Source organism: Morone saxatilis, unplaced genomic scaffold (assembly GCF_004916995.1).
Source record: "Morone saxatilis isolate NCDOM2014 unplaced genomic scaffold, NCSU_SB_2.0 Contig21, whole genome shotgun sequence".
Taxonomy (NCBI): Eukaryota; Metazoa; Chordata; class Actinopteri; family Moronidae; genus Morone; species Morone saxatilis.
Window position 1 is genome coordinate 10,703,278 of NW_023339774.1, and position 10,637 is coordinate 10,713,914.

At 38.5% G+C, this 10,637-nt stretch overlaps 1 protein-coding gene across 1 annotated transcript; it reads left to right on the forward strand.

Annotated features, from left to right (window-relative positions):
• The first annotated feature begins 921 nt into the window (after positions 1-921).
• Positions 922-8,052, forward strand: si:ch211-243g18.2 (uncharacterized protein LOC559906 homolog). The gene is made up of 9 exons (XM_035668113.1): positions 922-1,194; positions 1,343-1,468; positions 1,953-2,035; positions 2,396-2,552; positions 3,719-3,886; positions 4,355-4,480; positions 5,487-5,704; positions 6,234-6,262; positions 7,414-8,052. Exons 1-9 carry the CDS (start codon positions 931-933, stop codon positions 7,527-7,529), a joined length of 1,287 nt encoding a protein of 428 aa, XP_035524006.1. The 5' UTR covers positions 922-930; the 3' UTR covers positions 7,530-8,052.
• The last annotated feature ends 2,585 nt before the right edge of the window (positions 8,053-10,637 follow it).

The window sequence follows — 10,637 nt, forward strand, 5'->3', positions numbered from 1 at the left end:
CACACACACACACATATACTCACAGACAAAGATACACTGTCCTGTATGTGAGACATACACCAACTAGTTGAAGTCCAAGAAGTAGTGTGACCTGTTAAACTTTAAAGTTAAAAAGGTAAGGGAAATTAAAGTAACATCAATACAAAATGTTCTTTGCACATAAATTATGAGGCACATTTTATAATTTCATTTATTCAATAATATTTAACTACATTTTCAGTAGTCTTTTAGGAAGGCTTCTATCTTTTGGAGCCACTTTTCATCTTTTTTCCCCTCTCCTTGAATATAAACTGCATCTTATTATCATAGTAACAGACTCTATGAGAGTGTCCTCAGTCCCAGTGAGAGGCTCTTCTTTGACCCAGGGCTGAGCTGTACTCATTTACATTTTGATTTTACACTGACTTGAGTTGAAGTCTTATTTGAACAGAGCCTAGATGGACAGACTGAAGTGGCTATGACCGTATAGTCAGTCATCTCTTCAATGCAAATGGTTAGTTTGAAAAGCCACTAGCCAGACGTACGTACACCCATTTAAAGACTCCTTTCATCATTTTCAGTGAGGTGTTGAATATAAGGTCCTACTTGTATTTAAGTCTGGCAAAATGCTAGAATAAAACACATTTGCTTAAGGGCCACAAAAGAGCTTTTCTACAGCCAGATCTCATGTAACAATAGCTTTAAATGACTGCAATAGGTCAAACAGTCTGGCTTTTGAAGTTATGTATTTTCCTTATGACATCTGTAATTTGAATATCCATCCACTCTCTTCACAGAGATGAACCCTTAGGAGCTGTGATAGATGTAACATGTGCTCTTGTTCTGTTTCTCTCTTCATGTCAATTTTGTCCTCACAAGTTCCTCAACACGTCATCGTCTAATTTCCAATTTCGTTTCTCCTTGTCTCCTCTGCCCTCACAGCCACCCATCATGGCCTCCAGCATCTCAATGAGGAGTTACTCCATGAGTCGCCAGCCTTCCTTTTCCAGTCGTTCTCTGATGGACACTGGACGTGCTCGCTCCCGTGCTTCGGTCTCTTTTGCCGCAGCCAGCCCGCTGAGCCGTTCAACATCCATCAGCCAGGATCTCAACGGGCCAATGAGCCTGCAACTTAACGGTGTGCACGGAAACAGCACCAACGACAAGGAAGCCATGCAGAGTCTCAACAACCGTCTGGCCAACTACCTGGACAAGGTGTGACACATAAAACAGTGCCCCACTGTTAAGCTATTGGTCAGCAGCCAAATGGGTGATAGGTTTATCTCCATTTGATGCCATGCAGGGAAGGAAATTAAAACACTGTGATCATTGTGCGGTCTCTTTTTTCTTTGTCTTTCTCCAGGTGCGTTCACTGGAGCGCTCCAACGCAGACCTGGAGATGAAGATCAAGCAGCTGATGCTTGACCGTATTCCCAAAGGTCATGACCTCGACTCAATGATGGCCCAGGCTCATGCTGTTGAGCAAGAGGTAGACATGAAGGGACATGCAACCAAACCAGACATTATACAGAGATTTAAACTGCCAGATTGCAAGTTTTGTACTGTATGTGTCAACAAAGCTCAAGGTTATGAGGACTTTGGTTATTTTACATAGACAAAACATTAATGCAAATGTCAACATATTACGTCTTTTAGCAGGATCATCAGTAGACTCATCAGAGGCAGGGTTTGACTTTGAGTTAACTTGTACCAAATGAATCCAGAGTGAAGTTAATGATTGTGTTGCCGATTTTAACTAAATAGAAAAAGTTACAGTTTAATGAAGTTGGAATGTGTTACCTTATTGGACAGATAAGATAAGATAAGATTCAAATTAGTCTTTTGTAAGGATTAATAATTCCATTATAAAGTCCAAATATACAGATGAACATACATAAAGCATCACATGTAGAAGACAATGAAGGATGTTAATGTCTATTATAACATTGTTACCCCACGTTAATATTTGTCAGGTGAGGAAGAAAACCTTGGAAAATGCTCGTCTCATGTTAGAGATCGATAATGCTAAACTGGCTGCTGATGACTTCAGAATCAAGTGAGTGACTAATGATTCCAGTATGATGATGAAAAGCTGAGATTAGTTTTGGTTGTATGTATGTCTTTGATTAAGTGGCCACTTTGCTAAATTGTAATAACTGTATGGCTGTATAGCATGGCACCATTAAATATTTGTCACATTTTAGTATAATATTCTGAAAGTGTTGAGATATTAAAAATATACATGTACCAGAACCAAACCATAACTAAATCAATACAAATGTTTTTCTTCTTTCTTATATAAATGGTTACTTCCCATATCTAAGTATTAAAAAGTAACTTCAGGACGTACTTTCTATTGCACCTAAAACAGAAGTAAATAAACAATATATATTCTGCTTTTTCTGGACGTCACTAGGTGGGAGACTGAGCTGGTGATGTGTCAGTCTGTGGAGCGTGACTGTGTTGCTCTGAAAAAGGCCAAGACCGACCATGAGCAGATCATCGCCTCTCTGAGGGGAGATCTGGACAGCCTGAAAGAAGAACTTTACTTCCTCAAGAAAAACCATGAGGAGGTAAGTCTGTTTGTACTGTTTTTGATCCCTCCTCTTTTCTTCCTCTCCCACATTCGTACGGTATGCAGGTCTTTTGACAGTCCATTTTATCACATTTACTTTGCCTTCTCCATTACTTGACATTTGCTTCGTCTTGTTTTCGTTTTGGCCCCCTTTCTTATTCTCCAACCTGCCATCACAAACAAGCAAGTTGTTAAATATCGGACTGACCCAATTTGGTGGACTCAAGAGGTCTTTTTTAGAGGCTAAGCTGCAGAAAGAAACGTAGGAGGGATGGAGGTGGTCCTCTGGTTACTACTGACAAAAGGAGCAGGTAGATCTGGTTTCCCAAACCTGCCCTTTTTGTCCAGTCAGCTGATCCGAGACGTCCTAACTACTGTCCTCTGGGGGGATGAGAAACTAAGATAAACTCCTCTCACCAAAGGAAGGATTGATCACTTACTTACTGAAACAAGATGTGTATAAGGCTGCACGGATTTAGTTAATTTAAGAGATATTTGAGGCCACTGACAGAACACAACAATAAGGTGCAAAAGTTAGATGTGGTGTTGGTCAGTAAAGGTTGGTCAAAAAATGTCAGGACTGTAAAGGCCCCTTTGTCAGCTCTTATCTATGTCAATCCTTTATGTTGAAAATAAAGACTTCTCCCCCATAAAAATAGAAAAGCAACATCTCTGGGGGTAAGCTGGGAAACTAGATCACACTATTTTCTCTCAAGGATACGATCTTTGTGCATAAAATAAAGTATATGATTGAACTTTCTTCTCTAACAAAGGATGGGAAATTGTGTATGAATATATATTGAGAGCATTAAATCCAGTTAAAACAGGTTGCATGAGACTTACCACAATATCACAGAGAAGAGAGAGTGAAAGAGATCCTGCAAGTACGCATGAATAGAGAGCAGGAGTGTAACATGCGTGTGAGAGTTGAAAAGCCAGGGGTAAGGTGAGCTCTGCCCCATCAACTATTGATAGAGAACATCTAAATTATGAAGATTCCCTCACATCCTCTCTGCCACCCTGCGGTGTAGGATTCACCAAACTATTACTGGTACCATATGTTGCACGTAGGCACAAGTATATTCACACATATGGTGCAACTTTAAGTTAAGTTTATTTAGAGATAAAACAATGCAAACCATAAGCCTGCTTCTCCCCCTGCAGGAAATGGAGCAAATGAAGTCTCGTATTGCCAGAGATGAGGTGAATGTGGAGGTGGATTCTGGTGCCAGTGGGCCAGAGCTGGGAACCATTCTGTCTGACCTGCGTTCCCAGTATGAGGGGATTGTCAAGAAGAACAAGGACCAAGCAGAGCAGTGGTACCGCAAGAAGGTGTGGGGAGAAACTGCCATTTCTCTCTCTTTCTTTAATCAGCTTATCCATTAAAATGTGACTATTGTAATATAACTATTAATTATTTTTTATTGCAGATTATTATAACTGTCTAGTGTATGATATATGTCAAATGTCTCGAAATGTCCAAAACCCAAAGCAAGAAAAACACATTTTCACTGTTTTTGCTTGAAAAAATACTGATTTCTTTTCTCTGTGGATCAATTAATCAACAGTTTTATCTCTGCATTACAATATTTTGTCATCAGGTACACCTTTCAAGTCTAATACTACCATATCAAATTATGTATCAAATGGCCTAAACTAAGTTAAAAACCAACACTATATTCAACAGAAAATGGCATGCATGTGAGGGGAAACACACAGACATTAAATTCATCTTCTAGTACAGAACATGCATTTTATGTGGGTGTGCATTCCTCAGACATTTTGTGTCTTGTTCTCCAGCTGGAGACGGTGCAAAGCGAGGTGAAGGAGAGCAACGAGGCTCTGAGAGGAGCTCAGAGCGAGCTGATTGATAGGCAGCGCTTTCTGCAGACACTGGAGGTGGAGCTGGAGAGTCTGCACAAACAGGTGAGCTGCTGCACCTGAGCAGCGAGGTGAGAAGTAGAGCAAAAATATCACATGAACACACCAACAAAAAGAGGATTTTATTGTACATACAGAATGATGGAATTTGGCGAAAGAGGTCAGATTTTGTTAGAAGAGGTGCGTCCATGTCCACAAAGATTCATGTCGAGAATAGAAAACTCTGCAAGGTTCTGCATTTGGAGCTGTGCAAACAAAATCTAATGCACTTAAAGATGTGCAAACACTGCAGCTATGATTTTAAAATCACAAAGCCACAGCAAGTTGTGTTGAAGAAAGAGCAGTTTAATGAGGGATTTGTCAAATGACAACACAGAAAATCCTTACAGAAGTTCAGATTTAATTAGACCAGTTTTTATTTTTGCATATCCATGCTACTGTATCATACCGATCAGGGGAAAATGATTTTGCTTTTCTCTCCTATAATCCTGTGTTGACAGTCAACATGTTCTCCCACGCTGATAAGTCATGCAAGAACATACAGGATTCTGTTGCTAAATTGTATGGGGGTGAGTTTCGGTGGTTGTATGGGTAATCTTGTCTGAGCAGTGACTGTTTGTTTTGGATCCTAAGGCCTTGTCAGTTCACAGGTATTTGTTGATGATGGTTTTGGAAGTAATTTCAGAATCAGGAGACACTGAGGTTTGACTTCTACTGGCAAACACCTTTTGAGGAAATGTGAGGCGGTTAAAAAGCCAAAACCTTTAATACCAGCCAACCTGAAGCATCACATTACTGTATGATGGTTACAATACAGCCAGTACAGACACTGTGATGATGGCTAAACATTTGTAATCACAGAATTATGAATAATTTTGGGCCGTTTCTTGAATTAGAAGACAATTATTCAAGTGTCCTAGGTCACCAGTCTTTAAACTGATTGACTGATATGAATATGGACAACATTAAAAGCACACAATGGTAATATTAGACTCAGGTATGTGGATAAGGCCGGTCAGTTCTCTTACTATTTTCCCCTTTCTCTTCTCAGATTGCAGCACTTGAGGGTAACCTGGGTGAGACCGGTCAGAAATACTCTACTGAGATGGAGCGGCTTCAGGCCACCCTGAACCAGCTCGAAGATGACCTCTCCCAGCTCAGGCTGGACATGCAGCGCACCAAGACCGACTATGAGCAGCTGCTCCGCATCAAGCAGAATCTGGAAATGGAGATAGCCACCTACAGGCGCCTGCTGGAGGGAGAGGAAACGTGAGTGTGTGGGGATAAAATATAGAAAAAGTTTGGTTAATTACAATATGGGTCTTATTTTCACAATTTTAGCCATAATAACTTATGCTGATTGATGCTGTCATGTGAAAATGCCATTACACCCTTTATTGTACTTTGTAGACACATTATTGTGTTCCTGAATATCAGCTATTACTTTAGTGAGAATGTTGTTATCATGATAGTATTAGTATTCCTCAAGACACCTTTCGTTAACCAAACTGGACTTAGATGACATACTCTCATATCTGTCTGCTACTGACAGCAGTTTGTTAGCTTAGCTTAGCATAAAGACTGGAAGCATGGGGAAACAGCAACTTGGATCTATCCGAAAGTAACACCAGTAACCAGTACCCCCCCCCCATAAAAGGTGATTTAATTACCTAAATTAAGATGACCAGCTATTGATTCAAGCCTAGCATATTAACTGTACAGGCAGTGAATCATTTCCCAAACTCCTGAACTAACTGAAACAAAGCGAATTCTAACATGTTTCCTTTCTGCCCCACAGAGTCAAAGAAGTTCCTCCCCCACCAAAAAGTGAGTGTTTGGCTTTTTATGTTTAACCAATAAAAGAAAGCAAAAGTCATTATGAATGTTAGAATAACATCCAGGCACAGTATTATATAATGGCACATTAGCGAGGAGAGAAACCACTGGTTATTGATTGATTTTGAATGCATCTTATCACAACCTGGGAGGTAAAGAGAGACTAAAGCTGCAGTGATGAAAGGGATAAGTTGAGCAAACTGTTCGCAAATGTTTATTTAACATCTGCTCCATAACAGCCAAGCCCTATATGGATTCAGATGTGCATTTGCTGTAACGGGGCTCACATACATACACATATTCTTTCACACACACCCAAGAGGTTCTGCACTAATGATTGTTTTATGAACCTCAAAATGCAAACACGGCTGACAGCTCAGCTCCTAGAGCAACAAATGTGGGTGTAAAAACATTCATCCCAGTGTTGTAACTGTGTTAATCTGACTGAGTCACACTGCAGCAAGGTGTTTTAAAAATGTTAATCTTTGTCTCGGAACATTAGAAGACTAAAGACAACACAGAATCAAAGACTGTGAAGTCTTTCATAAGACAGGAAAGTTGAGTTGTTAAAGCGGTTTGCACAAATTAAGTGTTTTTAGTGAGAATTGCATGGAGTCCTTCACCTAAAGCTGTCACAGCATGACACCTTATTTAGTACAGTTCACACACAGTAGTTCACTGTGCAACACATTGAACTACAAATAAAAGACAGAGGCGCAGGATTACACACAAATTACAGAGGAATATGAGATTAAAATTACTCATCCAATCTCATTTCCCTCTCGCTGTTTCTAATGTTTTCTTCTTTCTCTCCTCTCTCATCATCTCTTCCACCTCATCAAATCATATCTCTTATAATCATGTTTCCTAATTCAATCTCATGTGATCATCCCATTTCTTCTCTTATTCTCATTTCTTCTCATATCATCAAACCTTTCTTGTCTTGTATCATCTCTTTTAATTTCAGCTTACTTTCTCACCAGCGTGAGTCATCCCAATTAAACTCATCTCCTATCTCATATTACTGTGTATCGAAACTGATTCCAAATCATTCCCTTTTCTGTCTTTTCTCTTCTCCTTTGTTCCATCTCATCCCATTTCATTTAATCTCATCTCATCTCCTCCAATCTCTTTCTGTGCAGAGGAGCCTGACGTTCGCACCAGAAAGATTGTGAAGGTGGTGACACAGACGATGGTCAACGGCAAAGTGGTGGACGAATCCAGCGAGGTGGAGCAGATCGAGGAAACCAAGAAATAAAAAGGAAGTGAATGTAATGAAATTAACACAAAGAGTAGGAGAAAAATGACACCAGGATTTGCAGAGAAAGAGAAGAAATTAAAAGATTGCTGTCAGTATATTAGACATGTGGAGCTGTGGAGCATCATTTATTCTATTGTTATTGATATTGAATTGGGCATTTTGAGGGGCATTGCTCGACTATGAATGTTTTGTGTTTTCAGAGAAATGTTTTCCCACAGCTGACTTATCAGTGACAATTGTTTGTTCTGGAGAAAATGTGACAAACATTTCCAGTACTGCTGTAGCTATGCATGCTTATACCAATGTTGAATAGAGATATGTGTGTTTGTTTGAAAGCAACTGACTAACTATCCTAATACAGTTTTACTAATAAAATGCTGTGTCCTAAAACAAAGATATTTATTTCTTAGTGTGGAAAATTTACTTTAGTAAATGTAAAACATACTTGTACACCTTTTACAAAAATATCTTTTGTTGTTTAATTTGCTGGTTTTGCGTTCATACTCTGTCTAAATAAAGTTTCTTTAATCCATGGCATGTCTAGCTCTTTACTACGGAGCGCCCCTGGTGACATTGGATTAAAAAAAAATAATGCGTGGCCACACATTACTATCTTAGTTAATGCGTGGCCACGAGTGGTTCCATTATGGAGCCTGTCATCGATGCCTGTTGGTTAATATAATTAAGTTCTCTTGCTAACATAACGAATGTACTCCATGCCTAAACCAGCAAGTGACTGAAGTATAGTCATTGTATTCATTCCTATAACTTGTCCATGTTAACAATCAACAGTCTCTGCATGGAAATGACTGCAATAATTTTCTCATGGCCACGAGATAGTAATGTGTGGCTACGCATTATTTTTCTTTTATCCAATGTCACCAGGGGGGCTCCGTACTTTACTTTTATCTCAGAATAAATATTTTATGGCTTTTATATGAAATCAATGTAATATACAGCATCTTCCGTGTTTTGATGTTACTATAATTCTCTTGATTTTTAGCTCGGCACAGCAGTGCTTTGAGCTAAATGCTAATATCAGCATGCTAACATGCTCACAAAGCTAACATGCAGATGTTTAGCAAGTATGATGTTTACAGTGTTCACTGTCTTAGTCTAGCTTATTAGCATTAAATAAAAAGCGCAGATGAGGCTGATGTGAAGGTCATTAGTTTGGTATTTGACCATAAACCAAAGTGTTGGACAAATTAAAATTTCGACCGAAAGAAAAGTCAGGGATCACCAAAGTCAGTTGGATCCATCCTCTGGGGACCATGAATGTCTGTAGATGGCAATGTATTCAATAGTTGAGATATTTCAGTCTTGATCAAAGTGGAGAACAGACTGCCAGACCAATATCAACGCTGGTGCATCTAAAAATGTCAGGAATCCTTAAAAAACAATTAAATTATAAAATTTAGCTTTTAAAGAGTAAAAAAATAAACTTTGCCTAAAATAAAATTTAAACTAAAGACATATACACTCTGACTACAATTAACAGAATTTTTAACTCACAATACATTCAAATAAAAGTTGTCAGTGAATTTTAGGCATTTGTTGCCATTTTCACAACAATAGTTTCTTTATTTGTAACAATTTACAATATATATTTTAATTATGCAATGTTGTGATTGTCCTTATGAACACATTATTTCTTTACATCTTTTAGCAGTATCTGTTTGTACGTAAAGAATGAGGAGACATGTTAAAGCAAAATAATAATTATAATTTTAGTGCTGCTGGTACCACATGAACACTCCCCACAGTTATTACAGTGGTTGGACACATCTGTTATTATTGAGGTTAGGTATGAAGTAATGTCTCTATCAGTCAGAAAACATACTGCAGGTGTTTCATCAAAGACACTTCAGAGGAAACTTGTAATAATGAGGTAAATACTCGGGGAATTGTAAAATAAAATCATTCAGTGACAGGCAATATGTGTGTAAGGACATGCAACTGACATTAGTGTCTCTGCTTTAAATGTGAGACAGATTATGCGGAATGAGGCTGTGGTAAACATTTGTTTTTTTATACATGCAGGTTTATCTGTGAGATGGTTACATAAGTTATAAAGGTTCAGACATTCATAGTAGAGCAGCTTTATGAGTAATTTTAAGAATTTTCTTTCCGCTTGAGAGAAAAATGTGACTCTGTTATATCCGATGATCACTTAATAATAAGGATGCATACATCTCCTCTTCTCTCCCCCCTCTGGGCAGGTCAGATCACAACCTGGTTCACCTCAAACCCTGCTATGTGCCTCTGGTGAAGAGGAAGCCTACGACCACTTTAATGTAATCTATCATTATGGCTCTCTACTATATTTTAATATTGTAGACAGATTTTATTGCCTGCTAGTTAATCGATTTGTTGGATAGTTTAAAAATGTCTGTTTAAACTTTGTAAGGGTACTGATTAAAAAAATGTACATTAGAAATATACAAGTGGGCCTAATGATAACTTGTGAAGATTGTTTTAAGTCCCCTAATGAGTTGGATAGAGTCAAGGTCCATGCTACGCTAAATCATTATACAATTAGTTGATTTAGTACAATGGTATGTAAAATATTTTTTAGAAGTATATGTTCTTTTTTTTCCCGCTTTTTTGTGGAGATAAAAATGACTCTGGTTATAATCCGCTTGATTCACCTAATATTCATAGATAATGGATTCATACATCTCCTCCTCTCTCCCCCTCTTTCAGTTCATATCCACAACCTGTTCCACTTAAAATCCCTTCATGTTCCTTTCCCCCTTTTGGTTTGTTTTTGTGAATAGTAATTTGAAGCCACGACGCACGCAAGTACTGTATTGTATTGTCGAGGTGTATCTTACAGTGTCCACTGCATGCCTTGCTTTAAGTTACTTACTTTCCTCACTCCTTGTTATTCCCCACAGTGTGATACATTTATTTGCTCACAAGTCATCAACATTACATCACTCTGTTGGACTTGTCAAAGTCCATCTCGCACTCGTAACCTTTTATGCCAAACAATAAACCCCTTGTATCACCAATCATTAAATTGGTCCATCCTAATGAGAATAAATGCGTTCTAGGATGGCAACCTGTGGATAGGTGCAAGGTAATGGGCAGGGTGTACCT